At 40.3% G+C, this 14,872-nt stretch overlaps 1 protein-coding gene across 3 annotated transcripts; it reads right to left on the bottom strand.

Annotated features, from left to right (window-relative positions):
- Positions 1-3,742: 3,742 nt before the first annotated feature.
- LOC138762824 (protein SPO16 homolog) lies at positions 3,743-11,253 on the bottom strand. 3 transcript variants are annotated; one of them, XM_069936369.1, is made up of 5 exons: positions 11,183-11,253; positions 10,346-10,439; positions 5,662-5,833; positions 4,254-4,332; positions 3,743-3,999 (listed from the first exon to the last, which is right to left on the bottom strand). In XM_069936369.1, exons 1-5 carry the CDS (start codon positions 11,222-11,224, stop codon positions 3,880-3,882), a joined length of 507 nt encoding a protein of 168 aa, XP_069792470.1. In that variant the 5' UTR covers positions 11,225-11,253; the 3' UTR covers positions 3,743-3,879. The 3 variants fall into 3 exon arrangements, with proteins under 3 accessions (XP_069792470.1, XP_069792468.1, XP_069792469.1); XM_069936367.1 differs by lacking the exon at positions 11,183-11,253 and adding an exon at positions 10,947-11,101; XM_069936368.1 differs by lacking the exon at positions 11,183-11,253 and adding an exon at positions 10,947-11,101 and having other exon boundaries at positions 5,662-5,803.
- Between the last annotated feature and the right edge of the window lie 3,619 nt (positions 11,254-14,872).

Raw genomic sequence — 14,872 nt, 5'->3', positions numbered from 1 at the left:
ATCTTTTTACACCTGATACATTTCTCTTATACAGGACTCCAGTCGGAGACTTGACTGTCAGCATACTGCCACTTCTGGATACGACAGTATAGGGTTGATGGTAATAAGGTGTGTCTAGCTTACCACCAGTTTCATGCCTCACTAGAACATTATCTCCTGGCATGATGTCTGAGTACTTGGCTCCACATTTCGAATCTGTGTACAGCTTTGCTGCACCTTTCTTTTCAGCATCGTGGACAGCGGATCTGCAATGTTTGCTTTCCCTACAATGTGGATTACTTTATATTTGTAGGGTTGTAGTCTGAGTACCCATCTCTCTATTCTGGCACATGGTTTGGATCTAGGTGCATAGATCACCTCTAATGGCTTATGATCTGTGATGAGTTCAAATTCAATGCCGTATAAATATGCATGGAACCTCTCACAGGCCCATACAAGTCCGAGTGCTTCTTTCTCTGTCTGAGAGTATCTTCTTTCCACATCTGATAACGATCTGCTGGCATAGGCAATGATTCTTGGTCCTCCATCATGCATCTGGACCAACACGGCTCCTAAACCAACTGGGCTGGCATCCGCTATGACTTTGGTTGATGTCGCCGGATCATAATATCCAAGAGTTTTTGCATCTGTCAGGCTTTGCTTCAGCGCTGTGAACGCTTTCTTCTGCTCAGATCCAAAATGAAATGGTACATCTTTCCTGGTTAGTTTCCTTAGTGGTTCTGCCACTGTAGCGAAATTAGGAATGAACTTTGCACAAAAATTGACTAATCCCAGGAAACTCCTCATCTCTGTTGCGTTCTGAGGTGCACGTGCCTCTGCAATAGCTTTCACCTTGGCCTCTGCAGGGTTTAGTCCTTTCCGTGTAAGTCTGTGTCCCATGAAGTCCATTTCTGACACACCGAACTGGCACTTGTTTCCATTCACGGTAAGGCCTGCCTCCTGTAGTCTAGATAGTACACGCCTCAACCGTTTGTCATGCTCTTCCTTCGTTGGTGCATGGACTATGATGTCGTCAGAAATGTTGGCAACTCCAGGAATGCCTTGAATCACTCAATGGATTTCATACTGGTAGATCTCCGAAGCTGCATTAATTCCAAATGATAGTCTCTTGTAACGATACAATCCACAGTGAGTCACAAATGTTGTCACATCTCGGGAACCTGGATCCAGCTCTAATTGATAATAGCCCCATTTCAGATCAATTTTTGAGAATATCTTGCTGGTAGTTAGTTCTTGAAGTACTTCCTCCACTGTTGGTATAGGGTGTCGTTCTCTAATTATAGCTTCATTGGCCATTCTCATGTCAACACATAGTCTTATGTCACCCTTTGGTTTGGGCACAATCACTACGGGACTGACCCATTGTGTCGAATGTTCCACCAGTTCAATAATGTCTTGTTCGATCAATTCTTTAATTTTGGCTTCGACTTTCAAACGAAGTCCAAACGGAGTTCGGCGCATTGGTTGTGCCTTGGGTTTGACCGTTTCATCTACCACTAGCTTCAATTGTCGACCTTTCAGCTTTCCTACTCCTTGGAAGACTGCGGGGAATTCTTGCTTCATATCCTTGTATGACTGAATTGAATTGACACAAGCTCCAATATGAAGTATTGCCAGGTCTTGCGCTGTGCTTCTACTCAGCAATGGTTCTCCCCTCTCTTCTATGACCATAAACTCTGCTTCGGTGTACTTATCTCCAGCTTCAACAGTTGCAGTAAAACATCCAATGGTCTGCAATGGCTTGGTTGCTGTGTATGGATACAGTTTCTTGGAACACTTCTTTGAGGTACAGATAATCTTTTTCCTTTTCAACTTCTCCCATAAATGTCGATCAATCACATTACTGTTGCTGCCTGAGTCTACAATGACCTGAACTGTCACTCCACCAATGATCACTGGGACTTTCTCATGACGTACTTCATTCAACGTAAATTGGTAACAACTCTGTTCCTCCTGGGTATCATCATCGTCACCGTCTATCTGGCGAATGGTATCTTTCTTTCCAGGATACTTTCCTTTCCCCCAGGCTTTGCCTTTGGAAGTTGTACTCTTCCTCTTCTGGTCTGCATTGGACTTGCTTTTGCACTTCTTTGCAAAGTGGTCCTTACCTCCACACTTTCTGCAAACTTTGCCTTTGGCCGGGCAATATGGGTCTTTTCCAAAGTGACCTCGGTTTCCACATCGATAACACTCCACGTCCTGTGTCGACGTATATCTTGGCTGATTATGGCGATGTGAGAGCCTCTTAATTTGCTGGCTTGAGTTGTCTTTCAGGGTCATGGTATGAAATTGCCCTTCAACAGCCTCTAATGCAGCAGCAATGGTTAAAGCATCGGTGAGTTCCAACTCACTCCCTCTTTCCAGTAGACGTCTTCTGAGTTCATCTGATCTACAGTGCTGTACGACTTGATCCAATAATTGGTTGTCCAAATCAGCTGGCATGTAATTGCATCCAACAGCTAGCTGGCGTAGTCTCGTCACGTACTGAGCAATTGTCTGGCCATCTTCTTGTCTCGTTCTCCGAAACAAATGGCGTTGAAATGTAGCATTCGGTGTCACTACATAGTGTGCATTTAATGCATCTACCGCTTTCTTCCAGTATTCAAAAGTGTCTTAAATGTTTCCCGAACTGAGGGTCCTGCAGTGAAAAGAAGTAACGCCCTTCTCTGCGCTTTTTGTTCAACTGTACCGGTATCTAGAAATAGGCCACGACTGTCGGCGTAGGATTCAAATTCTTCCAGCCATGCCTTCCACTTCACACTTACAGTGCTTGCATCTCCCGTTGGGTCAAAATAAGCAATTGCACTATGTGTTAGAAAGTCACTGTTTGCACCAGCCATGAGGAAATATTCCAGCCCCAAAAGTACTGAGACAAGAGAAAATTCTTATCACCTTGAAGTTGTCTGTAAACCTCTGTAATCTTGTTTAGTCTTTAATTTTCTTCAAGCTTCTTTCATCCTTGTTGCCAATGTCACATTTGTGGCTCGAAATGTGAAGTTAATAAAACATTAAACACAAGTTTATCAGGTAAACTTCTTCGTGTCTTTTTATTCTCCGGTTTCCTTTGTTCTCCTGCTTGTGCTCTTATCTCTCTCTCCTACCTCGTGACTTCCGGTACATCTCATACATATTCATTATCATGACACTGACCTCACCTTCACCTTGCAGTATTATATATTATTTTTAGTATTGTTATGAATGAACAATTAGTTTTTTTTTAATATATAACAGGATTTCTTTTGACTAAAATCAGTAGTTTTATAGTAGAATATATTTGTTCCATAATTTTAGCAATGTGAGTAACATTTACTATTTTATAGACCTGTGAATTTTGTTTATATAATAGTAGTTTAAAAAAAAATTTTGTTAATGTATTATCTACATTTTCTTAATCTTTCTCTTCTTAAACTCTTTTTTTCTTTGTGGGGGGTTTCTATTTTCTGTGGTAGGGGATAAGATATCCATCATTTTTTTTTCTTTTTGAATATATACAATGGAATATATGTGTTGATAAATAAAAGTTCCTTTAAAAAAGAAATGGTCACATCATGATGGATTGATAAAGAATCTAAACCAGAAACATTGATTGACCATTTCTATCCATAAATATATTCTGACCTCCAGTAAATCTTTCAGGTTATGAAAACCTCATTGGGTTCTGTGGGTAAATAAAATCATCTAATTGCTAGATTTTTTAAATAAAAAGGGCTAATATATTCCAACTGGTAATTACGAATCAATGTCAAATATTGCAACAAATTTTATTTCCAACGATCTTAACTAAATATGTTAGTTACAAGCATTATGAAACAATTTCAACTTCACTGGAGAAAGCTCCAACCAATTTTATAAAGCACGAAGCACTGACATCAATAAACATTATGCATCATTTAATTGTCGCTTGCGTAGCATCTCCCAGACAGGACTACGTTCAATAATCTGAGCTCGACTCATGGCGATGCGATCACGAACACTATCCACATGTGGTTTACACGTGACCTTCATCAGGAAAAAAAGACACACCATTGACATGTTTGAAATAGAAATGCTAATCCAATTTTAAGTGTAGGACTTCACTGCTGAAGATGGTCTCATTGGTAAATTCACTGAAGCAGTTATAAGAATTAAATTTAGCCGCACCGCCAAATTAGTAACCAGATAACCACAACCATCCTGAGCAAAAGTTCCTTGAAGTAACTGCCTCAAGTTGAAGCATTAATAGAACAAGCCTTTGATGTTAGAAGTAAACTTACTTTGGCTATAGTGAGCATACTCCTGACTACGTCAGCAGCATTGTGCGAAGGGATGATTTTCAGATTACTACCGAGAAATCTGCAAAATAAAAACTGATAAAATGCCACATATTTGTACTAGCCAAGAGAAGCAAAGGATATGCAATACAAAGTTAGGTTACCTGCAGAAATAGATCAGTTTTCAAAATAATTTTTGAAGTTATTTGAGGGAAATGTCTTTCATACATTAACGCAGTGTTAATTTGCCTCACTTGATGGTGCTGGATTGCCCACATTTTCACTGACTTTTGCCTCCTGATCTGGAAGTGTATATGTCTTAGTTGACGAAGCTCTTTTCACCCACTCAAACACATTTAAGAGTTCTCATCCTATGAGAAGATGAACATTAGCCTGTTGAACTTTGAAAAGTTTTTGGTGGCATTGTGAGATCATTCACCATTTACTGATCAATTAGTTAATGACCATCTTGTTTGGTGGAACAATGTCACGAATTTAAAGTAATCTCACGTCATTCTCCCCACCCCTAGACATCTTCCTTCCCAGGAAACGTCCACTATATTTTGCTCTTTGCATTTTAACAACCTGGGTTATAGGCAAAAAATCTGATGGCATAGATACATGCAAAATTCCAAAAGTCGTGTGCTAAACTTAACAAATTTCAGACCAAGTGCTTGTCAGTTACACACACACACAGACACATACAAAAAAAAAGTTCCCTTTTGGTTTTACACTGAAAGCATTCTTTTGTCCTCTCATCAGACTTGTGTGTACCACAAAGAAACTAGATTTTTTTCTAGCACATTCCCCCTTATTTCCTATGCCTAAACATAGCAAATAAGCACTGATTAACACCCAGGAGATGCACTGTCTCAACATTACTGCTCATATATTCTATTTCTTGATATAAATGCCATCATTACATTTGCCTTCTTCACCACCAACTCAACCTTCAAGTTTACCTTCAGGCTCTCCTGCACGAGGACTCCCTTTGCGTCTGGGAGTTTTCAATTTTCTCCCCATTGGAAAAAGTCTGCCCATTTATTTTTCTGCGCAAGTCCATGACTTTTTGACATGACATTTCATTTGCCATTTCTCTGCCCATTCTCCTAATTGGTCTAAGTACTTATGCAGCCTTCCTTAACACTACTTGTTTCTTCACCTACCTTCACAGAGTATCATCTGCAAACTTAGCCACAAAGCCATTGAGCCCATAATCCAAATATTCACTATAACAACATAAAAAGAAGCGGCCCCAATATCAACCCCTGTGGAACAACACCTGCAACTGACAGCCAACCAGAATATGATCCTTAGTAATTGCATAGAACAGTTTTTATTGAGGATTTCACTAGAGTTTTGAATATGCAAATAGTAAAATTCCTAAATAACAGATTGCCAAATTAAGTACCTTAGCTGAATTTTAAATAGTACATCCCATTCCTTCTGACCAAACAGGCCTGCAGCCAAAAGCAGGAAACTGTTCCGATGAATGCGGACAAACTGTTCAATGCGCTCCATCAGCATCGTTTCTGCAGATCTATCACAGAAATCTTGAACATCCATTATAATAAATGCAATGCCTGTGAAAATGAGAAATAGCCATCTAAAATGACAAAACGTCAGTATTTCCAAAATGTGGGGGGGGGGAGAAATGGTCAATCATGAAACTTTCCTTTAGTTAAAAAAAAAGGAAGCATTCAAGTTCACATTATTTGCTTATTTTTCTTTGTACATAAGCAATTTCAACCGAGCCATAAAAATCCAGAAATGATCATTGGATTTGGAGGTGAGAAGGACAGGAACGAAGATTTCAGTTGAAGGCAGCCAAGGCCCATCGTGCAAGCAGTCCTTCAGCTGGAAAGGGTATGGAGCAAAATCTAGTTCTGACCTATTGAGTGTTAGAATTCAGGCCAACAAAAAGTATTTTGAAGTAACAGCTCCCCCATTTTGTTCTTTTGAATACAAATTTTTAAACAATAAAATACATTGAAGCCCAGATTAGGGAAGTGCCAGAAACCAATCCATAATCCCATTTTCACCACTTTTTTTGCTAGCAGCCAAAGGCAGAATAATTTAAAAAAAATGAAACTGCAATAATTATGCTGTTAATGTTTGGCTACATCAATTCCTATGATTGCCACAAATATTTACACTTAATTACCAAGCTGGTCTTTTGTCATTGAAGTGACAACCAGTAACGCGTATTTAAATTGCCTTTTTTTTGTGAACTAGGAGTGAAATTCCATTTAAAAAAAAACAATTCCTGTTAAGTTTGCAGGTCAAGTTTGCTGCTCTGAACATATCTTTTGCTTCCCCCCCCACCCCCACCAGAATAGAGGCTCTTGAATGCCCTTAGTGACATCAGTTGAAGAAAGAATGCAAAAAAGCACAAGATTCTCAAGGAGCATTTCCTAGAGCATTCTCACCTTCTATTACCCTGACGATTTAAAAAAAAATCAACCACTGTGCAATCATTGGGATTTGACCGAAATTTAGCAGATAGATGCTGGCAGACGTCGCCTGTTTCAAAAAAACCTCCAAAAGCCAAGTGTACTGATGACTGAAGGCCATTGCTGCCCTGAATCTTTTTCCCTGGACGCCTTCCAAGTTAGCAGATGGACTATTAACAATCTTTTTCAGTCATCAATTCACAGAGAGTGAACCGTGTGTTGTTTCCAAAAGTAAACAATATTAATTCTGTGCAAGGGACAGTAGAAAAAAATGATCGTAAAACGCATGTAATCATTACAGAAAGCTATTCGGATATATTCTCAGTGTACACACATCACATACAACCTTGAGATTTTTTTTCCTGTTGTCTAGGCAGAATAGCCACTTAATGGTAGTGCAGAAAAGCTGTACTCAAAGTACAATGTAAACAAATAAAGAAATGTAAACAAACTGATTGTGGAATGCAGAGCAAAAAAAGTTCAAAAGAACCCTTAAATGAGTCTCTAGTTGAGTTTGTTGTTGAGGAGTCTGATGGTGGAGGGGTAGCATCTGTTCCTGAACCTAATGGTGGGAGTCTTGTGGCACCTGTACCTCTTTCCTGATGGCAGCAGTGAGAAGAGAGCATGTGGATCCTTGATGATTCCTGCTGCCCCATGATGGCAGCATTCCCTGCAAATATTCTCGATGGTGGAGAAGGTCTTGTCTGTGATGTCCTGGGCTATGTCAAGTACCTTTTGCAGGGATTTCCGGTTAAGGGCATTGGTGTCTCCATGCCAAACTGTGATGCAGCCGGTCAGCACACTTTCCACTACGTATCTGTAGAAATTCACCAGGGTTTCTGATGTCATACCATCAAGTCCGTGCTGAGATGTCAAAGAGCAAATCCATTCCCATGGTCTTTTTCCATAGCTCTGTAAATTGATTATCAACTAATTTTTTGCCGATTTAATCTTGAACTTCTCAATTTGAACATCATCAACATTTTATACAACTCTCAAGGCTCCTTTCAAACCATTCTACAAGGAGAACACCAACAAGTTTACCAGTCTATTATTTCTATGCAGCAATAGAAATTCATCAAGACAAATGGTTACTTAAACAAAAGTAGTTTTTAATTTTCTTTAAACATAAAAACAGGATCAAACATGTGCATGTGTAGGTAATGTGCACAAGTTCAGAAAAATTCTTTGATTCACAGTCCTATCTCACTTCTCCAAGTTCACCAATATCGGGCAATTCTTATTCTGTGCACAGAATTTAACATTTATGTATTTTCACTCAGAGCCAGCTCTTCAGCGCTTGATGTCCTGTTTTGCGGAAACTGCCAAAATGTTTGGCCTGGAAGTCAGCCTGAAGAAAACTGAGGTCCTCCATCAGCCAGCTCCCCACCATGACTACCAGCCCCCCCACATCTCCATCGGGTACACAAAACTCAAAACGGTCAACCAGTTTACCTATCTCGGCTGCACCATTTCATCGGATGCAAGGATCGACAACGAGATAGACAACAGACTCGCCAAGGCAAATAGCGCCTTTGGAAGACTACACAAAAGAGTCTGGAAAAACAACCAACTGAAAAACCTCACAAAGATTAGCGTATATAGAGCCGTTGTCATACCCACACTCCTGTTCGGCTCCGAATTATGGGTCCTCTACCGGCATCACCTACGGCTCCTAGAACGCTTCCACCAGCGTTGTCTCCGCTCCATCCTCAACATTCATTGGAGCGACTTCATCCCTAACATCGAAGTACTCGAGATGGCAGAGGCCGATAGCGTCGAGTCCACGCTGCTGAAGATCCAACTGCGCTGGGTAGGTCACGTCTCCAGAATGGAGGACCATCGCCTTCCCAAGATCGTGTTATATGGCGAGCTCTCCACTGGCCACCGTGACAGAGGTGCACCAAAGAAGAGGTACAAGGACTGCCTAAAGAAATCTCTTGGTGCCTGCCACATTGACCACCGCCAGTGGGCTGATAACGCCTCAAACCGTGCATCTTGGCGCCTCACAGTTTGGCGGGCAGCAACCTCCTTTGAAGAAGACCGCAGAGCCCACCTCACTGACAAAAGGCAAAGGAGGAAAAACCCAACACCCAACCCCAACCAACCAATTTTCCCTTGCAACCGCTGCAATCGTGTCTGCCTGTCCCGCATCGGACTTGTCAGCCACAAACGAGCCTGCAGCTGACGTGGACATTTACCCCTCCATAAATTTTCGTCTGCGAAGCCAAGCCAAAGAAGAGAAAGAGTATTTAAAAGTAATGGGTTACCACTCAGGAAGTTTCTCATTGGTTTCAGAGAGAGATTTTTTGCTTGCTGGATGCATACAAACTGATTCCCTCCGATCAGCCAATTCAGTGTCTTGCCAAAGAAACTTTCCCCATCAGGGTTTTCCAAATGCCACCACAGAGTTCTTTTTTTGCCCCCCTTATATTGAAGAACAGAACACTTTTACATTTAACCACACATGTGTACCAATTTAGGGAATTTCTCTTTTCTAACCATGTTTAAGTCATTAATGTGTATCAGAAATAGTGGTTTCAGCACTCATCTTGAGAGAACACAAGAGGGAGGTAGATAGTTATTTCGCACAACTTTGTTTTCAGTAGAAAAACTGATTTCCACATCATGCAGGTTTTGGATATCATGCAATGTTTCTGATTGTATCAAATCCTTTCATTGCCTTAAAATTAAATGATTTCTAGAGAAAAGAGTCTAAAGTATATTACATTTTTCCTGGTGTTTTGACCTCGTTCCACAAATATTCTTAGAAATATTTTTTATGCACTTTGTAGTGTTCCAATATTCAATTGGAAATGTGAAGACCAAGATTATTCACAGTAATCCCACAGTACAATTGAAACAAAGGTCAACAGATATTCAGGATCACTCTTTATTTTTCATCACCAATACTTTTTGTAGAAATTGCGTTGTATGCCTTATGGCCTTCAATCGTTACTTTTTCTAATATCTATCTACACCTCAGGATAACTGCTCTGTAATCCCTTTCAGAATCTGATCTAAGCTCTGTTAAAGCTCATTTTTCTTCCTAAGAAAATCTGTGTTGAAAATTACCCAACTTTTTTTATTCATTCAAAACCTGGGCAAGTTTCTGTTCATCCCAAAATGCCCTTTGGTAGCTTGTTCGTCCATTTCAGAGCCCATTAAAAGCCAACCCAAATTGGTGAGATTGGATCACATAGTGGTTGCTTATTGTTAAAATGCTCTCTCTCTGAAGGGCGATGTAGAATCAGATCTCATGACAATCTAGCATTTTACAGTCACCATTACTGCTAATACCTTCTTATTCCACATTGAATTACTTAAATTTAAACACAACTCCAATGGTGGAACTCAAACTCTCACACTGTTTGAATGAGATCAGTCATAACAATGGCATCATACTCATAATTCAACAAATTTAAAATAGCATTTTCGTGCTTTCTTCAGTATAAACTAAATGGTGCCATGGACACATTTTTGAACATCAGATACGGTCAAAGATTAAGTTTTGATTCAGGTATTCGACATTCCTTTTAAAGTATATGAATGCAAATAGGAAAAATAGTGGTAAAGGCATCATTCGTGTAAAGAAAGAACGTGATAAATGCATTTTATACTAAGGCTACTGAATATTCGTACCAGAAATTGGGAAAATTATTGATCCAGTTACCACAGAGTCAGAGAATCGAATTCTTTGGTGCTGATTTGTCAAAGACAGAATAGCTTCGTGATGCTATGAAAAAGAGGGGGAAAAATACATGTCTACAAGTCAAAACCAAAACAGTTTCTTCACTGAAATAATGACTGAATAGGAATGTGTATTTAAAAGTTTGCTGTTACAGGACTGAAATAGGTCGCGCATTCATCATGACCCCTTTGGACTCGGGAACTAGCGCACAGCCTCGGTCTCCCTACTTTCCAGGTCTGGTTCACACTGTCCGGAGTTTATGAGAGGGTTGAAAGTGGCCGGCCTCCAAGGGGTCCTGGTTTTGATAGAACGGATGTCAGAAACGTGTCTGGAGCAGACTGGGATTCACCGGCCGAGGGTGGTACTGGCGGCTTCCCATATAACCCTGGTTTCCCGCCTCAAGCCAGAGCCCGTGCGAAGACCCGGCCCATGGTCATAAGCTAATTTGTCCTCCCTCCAGTTTTACCCGCGCGACACCGTCGGCGAGAGACGATGCTGGAATATGGATTTAATGGACTCATTCCTGATGCCCCCCCCCCCCCCCCCACCCACCACCACCACTCCTGGTCTCCACAGATGACCTCCTGAGTCCTTCCAATCCCTCCAGCAGCTCCAACATTGACTTCTGCTGCAAGATACAAGATGGACCTCCATCCAACTCGGGGAACGCCCCCTGCGCCAAGGGCGGGCTGGAAGGAACGGGACCCCCCCCCCGCCCCCGCCCCGCCCCCGCCCCCGCCCCCGCCCCGCCCCCGCCCCGAAACCCCAACCCGCCCGCCGGGCTCCACCTGGAGGCTCGAGCTGGCAACCGCAGCGCCCCCCGTCGCCATGACGTCACCACGCTACAGGCCCCGCCCCCTCGCGGCGGCGACGTCACACCGCGGGGAGCCGCGATGCCGCAGCCAGCGTACCACGTCCTCGAGTTGCGAACGTTCCTGGACGCGTGGCGGGTTTTCGGACTCAGTCCGGACAGCAGCACTTCCTCGTTCCCAGCTTAAACGGATGAAGGAAGAACGTGCAAAGCTCAAATCGAAGTAAAAGTGATCTGCTGAGTTCCTCCAGCAAAACTGTGCTTTTAATGCAACATCCAGAGGAAGGAACAGTGGGCAACGAGTCGATACCACAGCAACTTGAGCATGGGCGACTGAACAGCCATCGACACTGCACGGCATCCAGTCAGTCAAAGATCCAAGAGGGTTGTGCAGTAAACAACAGCAATGGCGTTGGTAGAGGTGGAAGGACTTTTGGTGCCTAAAATATCATGCCCCCTGGGTAAATAAGTGCAGTCACAGATTTGTTAGTTAAATTCAAACACTGATAGATCAACAGGACTATTTCAGAAACTAGCATCTTGGACTAAACCGAAGATATGATTCAATATCTTATATTGGTTATATGCGGAGCATCAACCCAATTGCTAGACGATCTCAGTCGGCGAGGGAGCACCTGTAGAGGCCAAGGGATGGTTGACCTATCAGGTCGGCCTTGCACTGAGACTCAGTATCCTATGATTAAAGCCCAGCAAAGTAATCAAGGTGAATCAACAAAGAGGAAATGATCCTGCACTTTGTACAACCTGACCCCATATGGTTGGGCAACTCTTCATTAGATCCAGGGACTGTGCTAATCTGATGCTTCGGTTATCCTATCTATGTTTGAGCCTTGCATTCATTTCACATCACTCTCTCGGTTCCACATAAGGGAGGATGTTCTCCAAAATTACACTGCCATCAGTTGAGCTATGGTGGTAAAGTGCCAGGTTCAGCTAATTTCCAACAAGCTTTCTGCAATTTAACTCTGTGCCTCAGATTCCAATCCAAGTTTAATACTGTAATACATGTTCCAGATTAAGGAGTATAATCACTATTTGTGTAATCAAGTCAGATATTCTGATGTAAATTTATAGAGAAACAAATAAAACAATATTCTGCATAAGATTTAGTAAGTAAATCTTCTCCAAGTAATTCTCACCTGTTAGGAAGAGGGTGCAAATTAATGTTCATACGTCTTGAATGAGATCAAAGACCAGCTTTGGGGAATAGAAAAATTATTGAAATAGCTCGTATTTCTCCAAAAAATTGCAACTTAGTGATGGTTTCTCTTTTGAACAACTAACAAATGTAAATATATTGCAATGTTTCTTTAATTAAAACATAGGGAACGAGTTTCCTATTTGGGAAATTCAGCTTTGATACAAATATAACACAACCACATTTAGATGGTATTTATTTCATCTGTTACCTTATTTCCCCAAATTAATCTGTTTAGTTCCAGGTTTTGTTAAAATTATTGTGAAAATGAAACACAATAGCTGCACAAAAACTATTCCCTCAGATGGAAACTATCCTTTCCATCAGTAGGTTCAGCATGAATGACAATGAAACAAAGATGCATTAAAATTATATTATGCTATTTTTAAATAAGAAATATATAAAAATAGAAATACTAATTTACACCATGGGATCTGAAAAATAATCAACATAATCCTGAAAATACATATTCAATTTATTCATATACTATAACTACAATCTGAGGTGCACTTGTTCTCCTAGTTCAGTAAGTAGTTATGAATTGGCTCATCCTTTAACCTCTCTTTCTGAGGCAGTTTTGTGCTGCTGTACAATATTCCATCATCAGTGAGTAGTGTGAGAGGGATTACTTGAACTGAATACACTGTTCTATCCCATTACTATTGCAGCAAACACTGGTCCATTTATTAACATATCAGATATCATACTGTGACAGAATTGTGCTATTATTAATCTTCAAGTTAAAATTATATACATTTCTTAAAAGGAACTTTGTGGGTTGGACACAGGGACACATACTCCTTACACACAGAAACCATTTCGAGAGATGAAGTGTTTTGAATTGATTGTTCAGTTGAAACTGTATAAACATCCATAAAAGTCAGGTGATTCTTCTTTGAAACTAAAGACAATGGTTTTTGCTGGGAGATGGGATCTGTTCAAACAAGCTGGCTTTTACTTCAAAGATGTGAAGTAAAAGTAAAGCCATCTGCTTGTGACCTGAGCAGACAAATCAAAACCATAAACTTATACTTTTGGATGAGATGAGACTTTAAACAGAACCAGGAGTGATGTCATGTCATTATACCCTCAAGAAGGCATCTTTAATAGTATACCAGTCATCAACTGAAGGGAGAAATGTTGTCAAAAATTTTGTCTGTCAAAAGAGGGCAATTCTACTTATCCATTTTTAAACAGTCACTTCATGTAACCCTTGCCTGGTTGTGAAATCAACATGTAAAATAAGTTCCGTAACCTCCAAGAGAGGGAAATCATTTGTATGGAGAAGTAATTCTCAGAAAAAAAAACTCGACAAGAAGTTGGGAGTATTTGAGAACAACAGTTAAGATTTTGATTTTCAACACAAAAGATTTCTGAGACTGAACTTTAAAAATTGACTTTTCACAATCGTGCCTAAACTGTAATTGTTTGGGACCTGCCATATGCACACACACACACACACACACACATACATACACATAAGTTAGAGTTAAGAAGTGTTATGTTACTAATAGTTAATAAAAATTATTGTTTTTAAAATACCATTGTCTTGGTGAATTTCTATTGCTGCTGGTCTATGTCATAACACATAAAAAAGTCAACAAACAGGTACCATATTTGCATTCTCACTTGGAAAATGAGTGATGCATTGCATTTAAAAAATTTAATCCAAAAATTTTAATCAAATTATAAAACTGACTTTTCTTTGTTGAGGAATTTTGAAACCATAAGTCCCATTTCCACCCTCCATGGTGAAAGAAAGTATTTCACTACAAGTTCAGTTTTAAGTGTTAGACATTGAAAACATCAAAACTGCATGAAGACAGTTGAAGTCTTTATTCTAATAAAAATTGACATTTAGTTTTTTTTTAAAAAAAGTTCAAGACCAGGTTTTAAGTGTTAATAGATTTTCCTTTATTGTCTTCCTCCACTTTCACGCTTGATTCTACACATCAACCCACCTTTGAGTGTGTCGAAGGTGGCTATCTCAACCAGAACATGTTTGCATACATTGAATACAATTGGGAAAATGTTTCCATAATCAGGTACGACTTGCATAGAGGAAAATGTATAAAAAAATTACACATGAACATCCACCATTTTCTGGTCAAATAATTTTATCTGTCACCATCTTTCATTGGTCTATTAGTGACAGAGTCGATTTCAAGGGCATCTAGTTTTCTTACCCATACAATACTCCTGGGCTATAATTTTGTCAGTTCCTGTTTGAAGGGAGGCAGAAGATTTTGAAATGATGAAAGGTTATTCCCAGAAACAACAATTGTTTCCCTCTGCATATACAGCCTGAGCTGCTGGCAGTATTTGTTTTCATTTCAGATTTATTGTGTCAGCAGGATTTTACTCTTAAGAGTTCCAAATGTAAACAACATACAATGTGTACAGCTCAGGAAAGATGATTTTAACAGCCCATCTAAATACTAGTTAAAG

The sequence above is a fragment of the Narcine bancroftii genome, chromosome 5, assembly GCF_036971445.1.
Source record: "Narcine bancroftii isolate sNarBan1 chromosome 5, sNarBan1.hap1, whole genome shotgun sequence".
NCBI lineage: Eukaryota > Metazoa > Chordata > Chondrichthyes > Torpediniformes > Narcinidae > Narcine > Narcine bancroftii.
Note: the sequence above shows the minus strand (reverse complement) of the source record. Positions and strands in the feature narration are given on the sequence as shown.